Below are 15,642 nucleotides of genomic sequence, written 5' to 3'. Positions count from 1 at the left end.
GACCGGGGCCTCGCCCGGGGGCGGGGATGTGGCCTGGGCTCTGCATTCCGCAGGACGCCGTGTGAGCCGGGCCACCCGAGCATCTGCTGACAGGTTGAACACGGACATTCCTGCCTCTGGCGTCCCCCCTTGCCCTGCTGGCGGGCACCTTCCCCGGAAGCCGCTTTGTCCCCGGCTCTCTGCGCTGTCGGTGCTTCTCCCGCTGTGACTGGCCGCGCCCCTCACTGGCTCGCTGCAGGCCTGGAAAATGCTCAGATCCAGACCTGGGGCCGGTGGTGATGCTTTTTAAAACTCCTGCCTGAGGTCTGCTGCGCTGCAAGCACCAGTTCGCAAGAAGATGGATGCCCGTGTGTCCTCTCACTGAGGGGGGCTTCTGGGGGTGCTACTGTACCCCAGACGGTGAGTTGGCGGGACCCGGGCCACCCCACAATCTCCACTCACCTGGGTGCTGCGCTCGGCGCTATGGACTTGGCGCTTCTCCCTCCGGGCACCCGGCTGCCGGCGCGGCAAAGGACAGCCTGGAAGCAGAGGCAGTGAGAGAAGCGTCGTCTCGGAACCTTCCATCCTGCTGCCGGGAGCCGGCGCAGGGGCAGAGGGCACAGCCCTCAAGCAGAAGTCGTGGATTTGGATGCCGGCCCGGCCCTGGCCAGGCTCTCAGCCTCTCGTGGCCTGATGCCCGAGGACACTCGCCGGAGGAGGAGGAGGAGCATGGTCCCTGATGCCCAGGGCAGTGATGGCGGTTAAATAAGGGAACGGAAAAGCACGTAGCAGGGCCACGGAAGGTACCGGAGTGGAGACTGCCCCCGACTGTCACTCCTTCAAGGAGAGCAGGGTTTCACACCCCCCTGGAAGGATTTGCTTCCAGTAAACAGCAGGAGTCATTCTCACTTTCTCAGCACAGTCGTTGGGCCCTGCGGTGCGGCCTGGTCACCCGTCCCCAGCCTGGTGGTGCATCTGCCCAGGACGCGGGCTTGGGACAGCCAGGGAGAGGACTCACACCTGGAATCCGTTTCCCACGTGTTCCAACCCGGTCTTCTGCCATGAAGCCTTGAAAAACTTGCCCTGGAGATGCACCGAGCGGCTGGGGCTGCGGTGACCCTGCGGCCAGAGGACAGAGTGGAGGAGGACACGGCTGTCCAGTGCATCTGGGGCAGCAGATTTGCACCCGCTCACTCGTGGACCCTACATGGGCCGCAGATCTGCTGGGCTCCGCCCTCTGTCGCCTCCCGCCATCCTGGCCGGCCGGGTCCAGTGCAGACCTCAGCATGCGGTCACTGCCCGGCCGCCTTCTCAGCCGCCTCTCCTGGGCGCCCGACTACAGCCTGGGACTGTTTATCATCTTGAGCAGCTGTAGGCACCAGGCCCTGTGGGCACCTCCTGCCCGGGCGGTCGCTGCAGGCCCAGTCCCCGGGAGAAGGTGTGGCAGCTGCTTTTGGTCGCAGGAGCGGGGCTGCGGTCCAGGAGGCGCACATTCCCACCCGCCCCTGCCCCTTCCACACTGTCTGGAGCTCTGTGCCCTGTTCTTCCTCTTACGTATCCCTTAGGCTCTGTGCGGACTGTGGAACTGTGGGCACCTCTGGAGAGCGCTCGGAGCCCCACTACCCGCACCTACCCCCCGCAGCTGTCCTTGGAGTCCTCAGCACAGGGACCCCTTACGCATTCCCTGGACCGTCCCAGCTGCTCGCACCAGGTGAAGCACAAGCTCCCAGGACGGTGCTGCCCTCACCTGCCCTCACCTGCCCTCACCATCCCCAAAGCACCTGGTGCAGCCCCATCCACTCTGCCACTGCAGAAACCTTTGGGTTTCTGCCTTCCTGGAGCAGGGGGCCCCCAGGGCAGCACGTGAGGACAGCCAGGCCGATGCCCAGGCACTCGCCTCCCTCCTGCTCAGCTGAGGACGCAGCCCAGTCCTCGGTCCAGGCCCAGGCCCTGGCAGGGTGTCCACGTGTGCTGAGCACAGCCACCTCAGACAGCCCAGAGCTCTGCTGGGCACCCGCTGACCATCCCTCCTGGCGCCCTTGGGCATGACAGCTACTTGTGGAGCTCGGGTCCCGGACACCACCCACAGGGAGCCAGCCCCCAACACGGCCCCCGGACCCGTGCTGTGGTCTCCCCGTGTCTGCTGACCAGGGTGGGGCTGGCCCCTGGAGGGAAGTGGTGCTTGGGCCCGAGTGCCTGCTTCCTGGAAAACCCACCTCTGTGATCACACACACCGGAGCAGCCCCCTAGCAGGAATGAAATCCTCCTGGCATAATTGGATACATTTCCGAAGCTAATTTTAATTGCTTCGAGAAACTGCTTAACATTGTAGATCAATCCCCCAGTCCAAGATGACATTTCCCTCGCAAAATTAATTATTAATATAGCCTGATCATTTGCTTAAGACATTAATAGTTTTCATTGATCAGCACATCCTGTTTATCTGCAAGGCCTGGCCCCGTGCATGTCGGGAGACTGTCTGCGCACGTCCTGGCAGACGCCGCCTGCTCCCGCCGCGTCAGCGGGTCAGAAGCTAAGTGTCCCTTTTGTCTTCGCAGCATATTAAGTCGCCTTTAGCAGAGGCTGAGCTGCTTCAGAGATAGAGAGGCTGGTTCTCAACTGGCAGGGCGTGGCTTCCTCTGAGCCTCCTGGCCCACACGGTCACCTGCGTGACTGGGGGTGACCAGGCAAGCTCACGGAAGAGCCCTGGTCAGCCCCGGCCGTGTGGCTGCGTGACCCTGGGCCTCACCGGTGCTTGTCCTCACGAGCAGGGGCCAGGAGATAAGCTCCAGGTCCTCGTCGGCTTTAAAATGGGGTCTCTCGTAGGCAGCTACCTGGTGTGAGTGGGGCGCTGTGCAGTTTCCAGAGAGATTCCACGTCTTCAGACCGGAGGTTTCCCTTGAAGCGACCTTGGCAAAGGGACAGACTGCCGTGTGCGCCCCGGTGGTGAGAGCAGGCCGCTGCCGGGCCCCGGATTTTTTCCCTGTGAGACAGGCCAGGAGAGGCAGCGAGAGGAAGCAAGCCGCTCGTCCCACCAGCGGGACCCTGGCCGTGCAGGCTCAGGCCGCAGGCCGCTCCCTTCCTGGGGTGGGCGTGCTGACCACCCTTTCATGCCCCCGGGGGGCCTTGAGTGGAAGCCGCTGTCTCTCTCACTCGCCGGGCATCCGACAGTCAGAGTGGCTCCCTGGGTGCCAGTTCCGTGTCTGCGGGGCCCCGGGCAGTGGCTGCGCCAGGGGCCGCACACAAGAGCCCGCTGCCCCCGCCAAGTGCAGACCTTGCGCGCTGACTGCAGCGGCTCGCTTGCTTCACGCGGTGTTTTATAAATAGTTCAGCTGATTTCCACTGTTGAAACTTGGGAGGTTTTCAAAATGCAATGCTATTTTCAATGTTTCTTTGAGGTGGCGGTTGCTCCTGCCTTCCCGGTCTGTGCCCAGGGGGTGCGGGGGACCTGAACCCCAGCTGCCCCTCAGCCCCGCCCTGTGTGCTGCGTGGGGGGTCTGCACCCTGCTTCTCCCGCAGCTGTCTGTCCTGGGCCAGCCGCCTGTGCCAGGGGACCCTGGTTTCGAAATCCTGGCTCGTGGTCTTGCCTCACTCACCCCAGCTCTGGACTCGCCCAGATTAACCGGGCTCTCCGCTCCCCCAAGTTGGAGGGTTTCTCTGGGGGGCTCCAGAGCCCCGCATTCCTGTCAAATCTCTGAAATCAAAAGTGGAGCTTACGAAGAAACGTTTGACCTGCTAGGGGAGTTAGAATTGTCCAAGTCCTCCCCAGACTTGGGGGTTCCGCTCAAGGCCGCATATGAACCGCTCTCTGCTGGGGCCAGCCCTCCCGCAGCCGCTGCGGCGCCTGGACTGGCAAGGACAGAAGAACGGGCTAGAGCAGGGCCCGGCAGGGGCCGTGTGGAAGAGTCCAGCCCCTGTCTCGGGACCTGTGTGTCTTCTCGGGGACATGGGCCACCCGCTCCAGGGCCCCCCGAGTGCCCCCAGAGTTTGTCTTCAGGTGACACTAAACTTGCAGCCGCCGCGGGGAGTATTCCCAAGTCTCATTGGAATGTCTCTCCTTTCCCTCAGATTAAAGGTGGAGCCAACCGTAGAAGCAGCAGCAGCGATTCCACTCACTGGTTATTGGGCTTGAAACTCCCCGACCTGGGAAGCTGAAGATGCGGTTGCCATGGGAACTGCTGGTCCTGCAGTCTTTCGTGTCCTGCCTCGCAGGTACAGTGCCGCTTCCAACTTTCTCATTCAAAAATGCTGCCGCGCATCACACGCACTCAGGGGTGCTCCGGCCCCGGGTGGGGACAGCACGGTCTTGGGGCGCTCCCGTTGCGCCTGCTTTGGATGTCCCGGGCGCTTGCCTTTGGTGGCCCCTCCGTGGCACGGTATCCAGAGCGGGTGCTCCACTGCCCGCCCGGCCCTCTCGGAGCCGTGTCAGCTCTGTGTCCCGGGAGTCTGTGGCCTCCTCTGGCCGGCGCTCGGGGCCACAGATCCCGGCAGTGACGCTGGTGCAGGCTGGAGCGTGGCCCTCTGGCGCCAAGGGCTGGAGCTTCCTGGGCCGCGTGCGTCTTTGCCGTGTCGCCCGCCTGCCCATGTGTGCACCTGTGGTTCGTAGGAACCAGAAAGCGGAAGGACAGTTCTCACCAGCTCCTCATGGGCAGCCTTTGCGCCAGGGCTTTGAAGTGTCCCAAGGGCTGTTTACGGCTTTCCTGGTTCTCCGGAGCTGCGAGCTGCCTGTTGGTTGGTGGAATCCGGTGTTGGAGCTGCCCCAGCCCCACAGGGCCACAGTGGGCTCCAGGGTAGGAGGGCAGATGGCTCCTGGGTTTTCTGGAAATGTGTCTTGCTGACTTGCATTATTCAGGATGCCATGCCGAGGGCACACTTGAGTGTGTCTGCGTTTTCACAACATACATAAAGACTCTGGGGTCAGTGTTCCTTAGAAACACACACGCATTCAGCTAATGCTGCTGAGCAGCCAGCTCCTGGGATCCAGTCCTGGGCAGGACAGCCCCAGCCCTCTCACAGCCTGAGGGCTGCATTCCACGGCGTGGCCCCAAAGCTTCTTCTGATGGCTCTTTTGCAGTCATGTCATTGGTGTTACCAGTGTTACAACATTACAGAAGCATCATGAAGTTCATTGGCTCACCCAAGGTCACTGGGCGGTAGAGCTAATGAGACTCAAGGTCAAGCAGACAAACTCCATACTCAGAGTTCTGAGCGCACTCGGCTGCTGGCGCTTAGTTGTCCTGCTGGTACAACTTTATCCTTGAAATGTTTCCACCCTTTCTGTGTTTTCCTAAATGCGAACCCACATCTGCGTATAAATCTCACCGTGCCTGAACCTCAAGTCCTGCACGTCTGCCTTAGTTGGGTCCCAGCATCCTCGCCATCCCCTGACCGTGGACCTTTTGGCATCTGACCATCTCCCTTCAAGGCGTTTCTGTTCTCCCTCCACTGGCCAGCACTCACGCCTCACACCCAGAGACATGCACACACCTCACACAGCATACACACTGACACACCACACATCACGCTCACACACACACACAACCCCCAGGCTGTTTGGCTCCTGCCTTCTCTGCACCCCAATGGTCCCCCTGAAAGGCTTCAGCGGCCACGCCCCAGCTCCATCATCCCGTGACTTGGGGTGAACGTCGTCCTTAAGGCATAAAGTGGCATTTGGGCACCGCCATGTATTGATTAATCCACGGTGCTGAGTAGGTATCAAGGAATTAAAGGGTTAAAAATAACGGAAGCCACAGCTCTCCTCCAGTGTGTTCTGGAAACTGACTTCTCACCTGGGATGTGTACCTGTGTCTTTTATCCACTTGGCTTTTGTAGGAAACATTGATTGCTTTTGTGAGCCTTTTCTGTGAGCTGCTTTACATGACATTAATATTCCCTTACCATATGCTCCTTCGGTGGAGGTAAGTCAAGCTTTAATTAATGTTTTTGTTTTCTTGCTATTTGTCTTGATTCCATTAATTTACATAGCACTCAGCACTCGGAATTTTGAACAGATTTCTTAAACTGCTCATTCTTTTTTGTTTCTATACTTCCTCAGTCCTAGATGTCTTGGTGTGTTTTTGGCAAGGAAAATATTTATGTCTATTCTGTTTACCATAATTAATGAATCTTGAATATGCCTTTGCTCGATCTTTTTCTCCAAGGAAGAGAGAGAGCTCGGCGTATGAGCAGGCGGGTCCTATCAGGGAAGCACCTTGAAAGTCTGTTCTTTGAGGCTTGGGTAGGACAAAGGAATCGCATTCCCTCTTGCCAAAGCGAGGTTCAGTCTCTGACAATAGTTAAAACAGAACAAAACCCCACTTACTACTGGTACTGTAGTCTGAAAATCCATCTCTGCAAAATTGGTTTATCATTTACCCTCTCGGTCAGTATAAACCAGGGGTCAACCCCCCCCCCCCAGCTTGAAAGAGCAAGGAAATCAGCAAATAGGCGAAACCTTCTTAAAGCAGCAGCGACTCCTGCAGCCCAGTAGGGAATGCTGATGACTGTGGAAAACTGCAGGAACCCTTCCCCCCTAACCCCCGCCAGTACCCCCCTACTTCCATGTGCCAGGGTCCTCTGTCTTCATAAATCTGCTAAGTTCTTTGACATCACCAACGAGTTCATATTATTTTAACATATGAAAAAGGGCTGCATAAAGCAGATCAAAATGGCCTTTGCCCCACGCACAGGCCCTAGACCAGGGTTTGCAAAGTTAATTTCAAGCCTGTGAGTTTTCATTGCTGTGAGCCAGGTGCCAGGTCCAGTGGGCCATAGAATTCTGTGCCAGCTCTTGCCCTGAGGATGCCCATCCCCTCTAAGTCCATTATTGTCTGCTGAAGTGCCACCTTGGTGGGAAACTTCTGACCACAGTAAATGAGATGAATTAGCCGTGCTCCTTTTACGCACACTTTATATCCTGCTTCTTGCTACATCCCCCAGCGTCTTTATCAAGATGTGAGTAACTGTATATTTTGTCTTGATGTAAATTAAAGGCTCCCCCTGGAATGAAACCTTATTGTGCCAGCCCAGCACGCCAGCCCCTTGTGCCAGGCATGGAGAGCGCCGCGCACGTCTGCCAGCCATGACTCTGTGTGCGGCGAGTTCTTGCTGCATGAGGCCGGACATGCGCAGGCGGGCGGGCCTCTGCTGTCCAGCTGGACTTGCACTGGCCATGGCCATTCTGGGCTAGTCCAGCCCAGAGGGTCTCGGTGGCGTTTCAACGCATGGAGTCTGCAGTAGGCCCCGGCGGTCACGCACACTGGGCGAGGCCCCTGCCGGTTTCTGGCCCAGTTGTAGTGGGGTGCCTCCCCCATCTCCCTTTCTGCCTCCAGTCTTCCTCTAAAATTACATGCCAGGAGACCCCTGAGACGTCCGCAGGCCCTCCTTCGTGCGGGCCTCGTCATGGGGGTGGGAGATGCCAGGGGGACCTCGTTGCTGCCCGTGCAGGAGGACGTTCTCGGGCCCATGGACACAGTTCCGTGGAGGGCCCAGCGAGGCGGGGACCGGGGGCTCAGGGCTCCTTCCACCTGTTCCTTCCTGACACCCACTACCAAGGGCGTCTCCCAAAGGAGCCGTGTCCACCCCCTTCTCTCAGACTCTGCTGCCGAGGACCCCAACCGAAAACACGCCCCACAGGGTAGCCGGGGGCAGCTGGCAGCAGGAAAGCAGCCAATGGGACACATGGCGCTGATAGGTGCCACCAAGGGGCTGCCCGTGACGTGGCCTGGAGCGCTCAGGTGTATCTGCAGGTACACGCAGGTGCACCTCACAGCTGCCGTGGTGGCTGCGACCATGGGCACTGCCTAGAGCTGCGGCCAGCCCCGCTGTTCACTCTCTGATTGTTAGCCAGAGGCTGGGCGAGACATCTCGCTTCTCTGGGTTCAGTTTCCACCTCTGCAGTGGGGGAGGTTGAGCAGATGGTCCCCCAAGTCCTTTTCAAATCTAAAAACGTATAGTTCTAGCTGTACACATCTTCGGAGGCATCTCTCTCTGCTGAGAGGGTGAGAGCGAAGCCTGAGATTTTAGTCAACCAATATAAAATTTCACATACGTCCAACATCTTCCCATGTGTTGCTGATTCTGGGCGCGTTGGCAGAATTCAAAAGAAAGAATAGAACGGCGGGCCCATATGTTCCTGTGCGGCGAGAGGCGTGAACGCATTTAAACCCCTCCTTGAATGGATGATCTTGGTGAAAGAGTGCGCGCTGATGTATTCTCAGCTGATCTTGGTTTCAGGGAGGCTAAATTTATTCCCATCTCCATGGTTTACTTGGCCAACTTGAGCAATTATCTCTTTTTGAAAAAGCGCATCCTCTCCAAATGAGAGCGTTTTGTTGACTGGTTCACAGAATCGGTGCTGTGGCTCCAGCTGCATCTGGGGGAGCAGAGTAGGGGGTGGCAGAGAAGTTGAGAGCGAGGTGTCCCGGGCTGGTGGTGCTGACCGGCGTGGGGTAGGAACGGGGGGTCACAGAACATCACAGGCATGAGCTCGAGTCTGCGACAGTGAAAACTGCAGCCCAGAGGCAGACGCCGGCAGCCAGCACCCGCCGCACGCTCGCGGGGTCGTCAGGGCTGTTCCCGGCTCCGGGGGTCTCACTGCAGAGACGGAGCAGCTGTCGTGGCGCTGGCTGCTTCTTGCCTTGGAGAATGCAGGTCCAGCTGGGGCCCCAGGGCTGCCGGATGCTGGAGTGGAGCTCGGGGGGCTCAGTCTTCCCACTGCACCTTAACATTCTAGCAAGGCTCAGGGCCAGCCCCGAAGCACCCTCCCTTCCTCCCAGTGCCCCCCAGCCCGGCCAGGAGGGGCCAGCCCAGAGAAGTCCGCTCCAGAGCACAGCCAGGACGGGAGTTCCGTTCCCAAGACACTCATGTGTTCCCCTGAATGAATAGAAGAGTAAACAGAAGAATAAGCAACATTCAAATAGCTCACAGTTCCAGACACACATTAAACCGAGTATCGCCGCTGTTCTTACAGGAGTGACAAGTATTCAAGTAAGATCAAGAGAGAATCGGGCACACGTCAGTTTCCACACAGGTACCGCAAAGCACAGTCCTGGAGGGACCCCCGGGCGGCCCTCCCTCCGTCCAGGAGGCGGGCTCGCCGGCGCGTGTCAGACACGGTGACCGACGCCGAGGAATGGATTTCCCATTTCCGCTGCGATGTCCCTCCGCCTTGGCCATGGAATGTAGCCAAAGTGGTAGAAAGAGTGAGCAAGAAAGGGGCTAATCGCTTGATGGAAGTGGAGTGTCTCTGATGATGAAAATTCAGAAGAACAGGGAGAAGCGTGACCGGAAAATAACAAACAGCGAGTGGGAAACTCCTTTTGAATAGCAATTAAGGTGTTTAAATCTATTTCACGGTGGGAAAATATTAATCAGCAATGAAGATGTTGAGGCAGATGGAGAAGTCAGCCGCTGTCTGGCAGCTTCCCGGCGTGGGCATACAGCAGCAGCCGGGCCAGCCCGCCATTGTTGGGGATATTCAGTCGAGGACGCTTCCTGCAGCAAATCATTAATGGCTTCATTAGATCTGCTCGTCCAGGCTGAATGTCTTACCTATAAATAACACTCAAGGGCGTGTTGTATCTAGAATACCAAAAAAAAAAGATTGACCTCTGTTGAGTGAAACAAGTCAGGGAGTGGGGGGCAGCGCGGCGCCGGGCGCACTTCCTGCGAGCTGTGGGGGCGCCTCTGCTGGGACCCCACGCGGGGCCCTCCCAGCCAGCGGGCAGGGCCAGGGCGGGCAGCGGCAGCCCCTGCTGAGAATGCCCAGTGAGCCGTGGTCAGATGTGGGCTCTGATGAGGAGGGTGGTCTGCCCCCCCCAGCCGTGACCCCGCTACTCTCCCTGCGTCTCGGGCGACTTTTTGCCATGTGCATCTGTAGAACGGCCGGCGCAGGGGTCTTTTCTTCGCGGGGTGTGGTGAGCACGGACGACACGGCTGTGTTCTCTGCACTTAGTGCTCAGCATCTGGCGCCAGCGGGCCTTGTCAGCCTGAGCCAGTCACGGCCCCCACCTCGGGCCCTGCGGTCAGTGCCAAGGAAGTCTAGTTCCTTGCCCTTGGCGTGGATGACGAGGAGGAGGTGACGCTGCTGGAGGAGGTGGGGATGGTGGAGGTGACGGAGCCGTGGAGCGTGGACAGGGATGGGTGGTGAGGACGGTGAGGACGGGGCAGGGGATGGTGGCGGCGGTGCGGATGGCCCCGGTGGCGGTGTCCTGCGCGCTGCGCCTGTGGCCTGGGGCTGACGACGGCAGCAGAGCTTGTCTGCAGCACATCCTCGCCTTCCCCTGCTTTGTTCTGGCCATGTGACTTCATCTGTCCAATGACCGTGTGAAAACCTGCGCTGATGCAGCTCCCGCGCGGTGGGGGCTCTGGCGGGGGGTTCTGGCGCCATTGCTGCTGGCGGCGTCGGGGGCGTCTGTGACATGCGGCAGCCACAGGCTCCTCTCTGCCCTGGCACCGGCCCCAGGCCCACTGCTGGGGGGTCGTCAGTCTGGGGACCTGGCCCTGGGAAGAGCTGGGGACACCTGGGTCTGGGGCTCCTGGATAGGTGTCACGTCACAAAGAGGTGGGGGTTCTCAAGAGCGGAGGCATGGCTTTAGAGTGTGTTCCCAAACACGCAGTGGGATGGAGGAGCGGGGTGCAACCCCACTCATGGCAGGCTGCACCCACCACGCCTCCCTGGATGATCGTGCCTCGTCCCTCTGCACCCCAGCCCCCCAGGGGAGGGCCCTCCGCCTGCGGGGAGATGGTGTCAATGCCTAGGCGACCCTCGCGGGCCCAGGTTTGAGGCACAAGCTTTTCCACGAGCCACAGGGCTGCATGTGACCAGCTGGCCGCAGCCCGGCCTCTTCCACCACCACCATGTTGGCTGCCTGCACCCCTCAGCACCTTCCAGCTCATGCTAGGCACAGCCTCCCCCACGACTGGCCTGTGGTATTCCTGGGGAGACCACGCTGAGCTGGGGCAGATCTCCAGTGTGGCCCCCAGGACTCCCCTCTGAGGGAGAGCTGCCAGCATCAGGGCTCTCCACCCCCTGCGGTAATATTCTCTCCCTCTGCCCTGCCTGGGCGTGCTCCTGCCCCGCCTCCCTCCTTCCTGTGCTTTCTCGGTCTAATTATATCTCAGCTTAGAATACAGTTGTAAAGTTAATGAAATTGTCTTTAAACAACTCCTTCAAACTCCAACTGTTCACCTCCCTCTGAGTCGAAATGAGTAAAGTTTTAATTTATTTGTTTAAAACTCACTAGACTAATGTATTTGCATATTCAAGGCAGGGACCCACTCCGTGCCCCTCACTTCTGGGCTGCTTTTCCAGGAGACAGAGAAATTCTCCTGCAGCGTCTTGTCCAAGGGCTAAAACCCTGCCCCGTGGGAATGTGACAAGTCAAAGAACATAGCCAAACCGAAATAAATTCATGTGTCTGAGCAAAGAATAAATCATAAAAAATGCAGCAATATTTGTCCAGATCAACAGTTTGGGGCCAGAATTGGATGTGCTGTTCTCTACAGAATTTTCCCGAGAAGTGATGAACCCCTGATAAGACTGGCGAATACAAGTGGCTCTCAGGCGATCGCTGCAAAATGAAAATTGTCTGGTGGAAATGAATTCTCCCCTCTCCTCTGTTTTTCGCTTTAGCGGAGTTCCTGGGCTCTCTCTTTGGGAATGCCTTTTTCCCCGGTGGCGTGTTATTTGATCAAAAACTTGGCTTTAATGGAGTATTTGTCTGGCTGGAAAGGCAGCCTCAGTGGAAGCGGGTGCCCGAGATTATGCGGCTCCCCTTGCGATGCCGTCCTGTGCCGTGTGGCTGCACCAGGGCGGGGGCCGGGGAGGGAGAGGGGTGAGCGGTGACAGCTCATAATTGTGTGGCCCTCAGTCAGGCACATCAATTAAAAAGTCAGAAAACCTGCGTTCTGGTCAGTGGTTAGAAATCACTTACAACCGGGCCTCCCCAGCGGTGCAGCGGGCTGAGCACCGCCCTGTGAAGCTGTCCTCGGCCTCTGCAGCGCAGGTTCAATCCCGGCCGGCCAGGGAGATTTCCGCATGGCGCGCAGACCTCTCCTGTCTCCCCGCTGCTCCCCTCAGCAGTGTGTTTCAGTCAGTCTGCCTGTTCTGCTCCCCGCTCTGTCTCTGGCGAGTCCTCGCACCTCTGGCCTGCACCCCAGCTCTTGTATGCATAAATAAATAAATCTTAAATTGAGGAAATCGCCTGTGTCTTTTGATCATCACCTTTATGTGTGTTAATGTGATAAAAACTGGCGGAGCCAGAAGCCATGCGTGCGGCTCCCTCGCGTCCCAGCTCTGAGTAACCTGCTGCTGCGCCTCTCAGGCCTGAGGCCGCACCTGTGCAAAAGAAAGGGTGGAGCCCTAAGGGGCGTCCTAGCTCCCCTGCCCAAGACTTGATCATCCTCCGTCTTCTCTGACTTGCGCTCCCCGGCTCAGGCCCGGCGTCAGTGTCTATGAACTCAGCTCCTTGCTTCAAGGGGCCGCGCTGCAGCGGGCTTGCTTATTGGGGGAGAGTAGCCGGGGCGGCCAGTAGCGTAGGAACAAGCATGAAAGCCTGGCTCATCTCCCAGCGCGGTGCTCAGCCCTGAGACCCCCCAGGTGCGGCCGGCAGGGTTAGGCACGTTTTCAAGACGTGCTGGCAGCCGCCGGTCTCGTCTAATTTAATCAAAGAACTCAAAGAGAATTCTCTGGAAGAGCGTGGCTCTCCTCCTGAGCTGCTGGCCTCAGCGCCCGGCGGTCGCCGAGGGGCTGAGCATCACCACGAGCAGGCACCAGGGCTGCCTCGGGGACTGGCTGGAGGCGGGGGGCCATCCCAGCTGGTGTGTTGGGTGCGCCCAGAGGCTCTGGTGCAGAGGGGTCACCTCCCACGTGTGGCTGCTCTTTCTTCCTATGGGATTTTTCGTGGGTAGAAATGCCTGCCCTGCGGGCATGTGACTTCCATGGCTGCCGCACACAGTAGGGCAACTTCCAGTGCACAGCTGCGTGGGCTTAGCAGTGCACAGCTATGTGGCCTCAGCAGCGTCTGGGCCGCGCCTCCAGGGCCCAGCGGGAGGCTGGCCAGGCTCTGTGGGCCGCGGGCCCGGCACATCCTCATGTGGACCTCCCGGGGCAGAAGCCCCCCGGGGGGCATGAAGGGGCCGCAGCCCTGCAGGGCCTGGTCCTGGGCCAGCGGCTGGGATGTGTGGCTGGGGTGCTCGGGGCACGCAGGGTCCTGACAGACTCCATGCTCCTTGTTCGTTCCACCCACCTTGTCTCCCCTCGTCTACTGTCCCGCTCCCTCAGAGAGGCATCCCCGCCGGGACGGGGCGTCCACCGCTGCCTTCTGTCTCCTCTAAAAAGCCAAGGCGCCTGTGCCTGTATAAAGGTGTAACTGCCCGTCCGTAGGGCGAGGCGCGGCCGCGGGAGCAGCCGTGACCCCCTCACCAGGGGGAAGGATCAGGAGCCGCAGCCCAGGTCTCCTCCCAACCCTGCGTGAAGAACCGCCTTTTTAATTCTGAAAACTCTTGATTTGTCCATCGCAGCGCGTGAGCGTGACCCCAGACTCTTGCTGCGGTTAGCATGACGTGCTTGTGTGTTTCGCACACTGTGCCCTTGCACGTGGCCAGCCACGTGGTGGGTAAACAAGCAACAAAGCGTGTAACCAGCTGACGAGGGACCTGAAGAGACACAGGTGGGGGCCCTGGCCTGGAGAGTTGGACAGACGGGCACACGTGTGTGGGGTTGGTGCCACCTTGCTGCCCTTTGAGAACAAGGAGGTTGGTGCCTCTGACCCCGCAGCCCAGCAAGATGCCCAGGCCAGCCTGCGCGGGCCGGGGCGGGGGGCTCTGAGGCCAGGTGTGGCGGGGGTGGGGAGAGGGTCCTTACTTCATAGGAAGGAGAGGCACCGGCTCCCAGCCGTCCTGGCTCTACTTCCACGTGATTGATAGGACACCGGGCCGGGAGCAGAGATGCGTGATCCTCTTAGCCACCGTGGCTTTTCCTCCTGCGTGACTTACGTGATTCCTAACAAAGAAGAAATAGAAAAACCAGGAAACTGCAAATGGCCTTCCTGGGGTGAGCCTCTGGGTCCCTGAGGAGGGATGGGCTCGCCATTCTCAAGAGCGGCGTCCACGCGCCGGGCCAGTCCCTTGTCTGCACGGTTTGCATCGTCTCTGAGACACTCGCGCGGGTGTCAGGAAACACAGTTGGACAACAAAACGGGCTCGTCCGCCTCGGCTGTGGTGTTTGCCGCGCTCTGCTGCGCAGCTGGGATGAGGTAGCCGCGTGCGGAGGCTGCGGCCTGGGTGGAGTGTGGTCTCTTCTAGCAGATTCCTTGGCTTTGCAGGTCCTCATCTGAACGTATGCGCTTCCACTCAGCTCGCTCCTCACTCAGTGTCGGCTGCGCCTCCATGTTGGTCATATACACAGAGAAGAGGAGTAACAGCTGCTTGGGCGACACGCTTGCTGGATGTGGGGAAACATCCATTGGCTGAACCCCCGGCGGGGGACCCCGCTCTGACTTCTCTCATATTTCTAGTGGCGGTTGAGCGACCGGTCCACGGAGACTGGCGTCCAGTGAGTGGCCTGACCGCGGCTGCCCGTGCAGTCGGGAGTCCCTGGCAGCGGAAACTCAGTGCTGCCCGCCACCTGTGCATGGAGCTCCCACAGCCCTTCCTGAGCTGCCCTCACAGTCGCCGCCAGTCGCCTGAGCTACCTGGAGACGGCCCTTCCGACAGATGAGAAAACCGAGGCTCCGTAGAGCTCGCCCGCAGTAGGGCCGCTGGCAACCAGCACAGCTGAATAGAAGCTCGAGTCTGTGGCGCCTGAAACGATTAGATGTTGGTTATTGATTTTAAGTTTAGGTGGCGACAAATTTTTATTTGGCCTCAGAGACTTTTGGGGGTGTTTTTTATAAAAAGAGGTAGGCCAGATGAAACTTCCTGAAGAACGTTCTGCCCCACACCAGACCTCTACTTGCTGTAACTGTTTCAGCAAGGGAAGCACAGGGTTGTTGGAGTCCATCCACCCGCTACTAGACTGAAAGGCGGGAGCCCGTCAGCAGGTATCCCCTGAAAATGGAGCCACCGTTATTAGCACCATCTGCAGCCGCCACACGTGCTGGTTTCCTGGGATGCCCCAGTCAGTTCTAAGCAAGTTGCACTTGTATTTATATAAAGTCATGTATTCCAGTAAATATTGCGGCCTGGCAAGAATTGCATTATTTTTATATAAATAGATGTTTTCAGACAGTCTCATTATTTGTGTATTTCAATATAGTCCCTGGAAGACCTGGACTGATTTTGGAACAGAGGGCATGTAAATTGGGCTGCCTGAAAATCTACTGGCACATATTCAAGATAAATTTTCACAAGCAGGAGATTATTTGGGGAGCATGATGTATCATTTTGCTTACACAGTCAACAGTTCTTCATCTGGTGTTTCATCGGAGAGCTACATTTTATTGGCGGAATGTTGAACAGGGTTCCTGAGGAATTGTTTCTTCTGACAATGTGAAGCATGGCTGATCAAGAGCCCTCAGGCCCGTTCTGCGCTCGAGGGGCCCACTTAGCTCTCACTTCGTGCAAGGTCGTGCTCCTCGTAAGTGGCTGTTCTGGTAGAGGATTGTCTGCCAGGAGTGCTGGGCTGGCCAGGATATAACTGGATGGCGTTTGGAGAGCTCA

At 58.4% G+C, this 15,642-nt stretch overlaps 1 protein-coding gene across 4 annotated transcripts in view; it reads left to right on the top strand.

The window, feature by feature from the left end:
* Positions 1-4,136: 4,136 nt before the first annotated feature.
* Positions 4,137-15,642, top strand: part of CNTN4 (contactin 4) — a gene marked incomplete at both ends in the record, with an annotated part of 224,911 nt that continues 213,405 nt past the window's right edge. For all 4 annotated transcript variants that reach the window (XM_084246783.1, XM_084246781.1, XM_084246782.1 and 1 more), the window contains one exon: positions 4,137-4,191. In XM_084246783.1, coding sequence (XP_084102909.1) covers positions 4,137-4,191 — 55 coding nt within the window. The remainder of the gene's footprint in view (positions 4,192-15,642) is intronic.

Source organism: Talpa europaea (genome assembly GCF_964194135.1).
Source record: "Talpa europaea genome assembly, chromosome: 11".
Classification (NCBI taxonomy): Eukaryota; Metazoa; Chordata; class Mammalia; order Eulipotyphla; family Talpidae; genus Talpa; species Talpa europaea.
The sequence above is the reverse complement of the archived record's forward strand: the minus strand, read 5'-3'. Positions and strand labels throughout refer to the sequence as shown.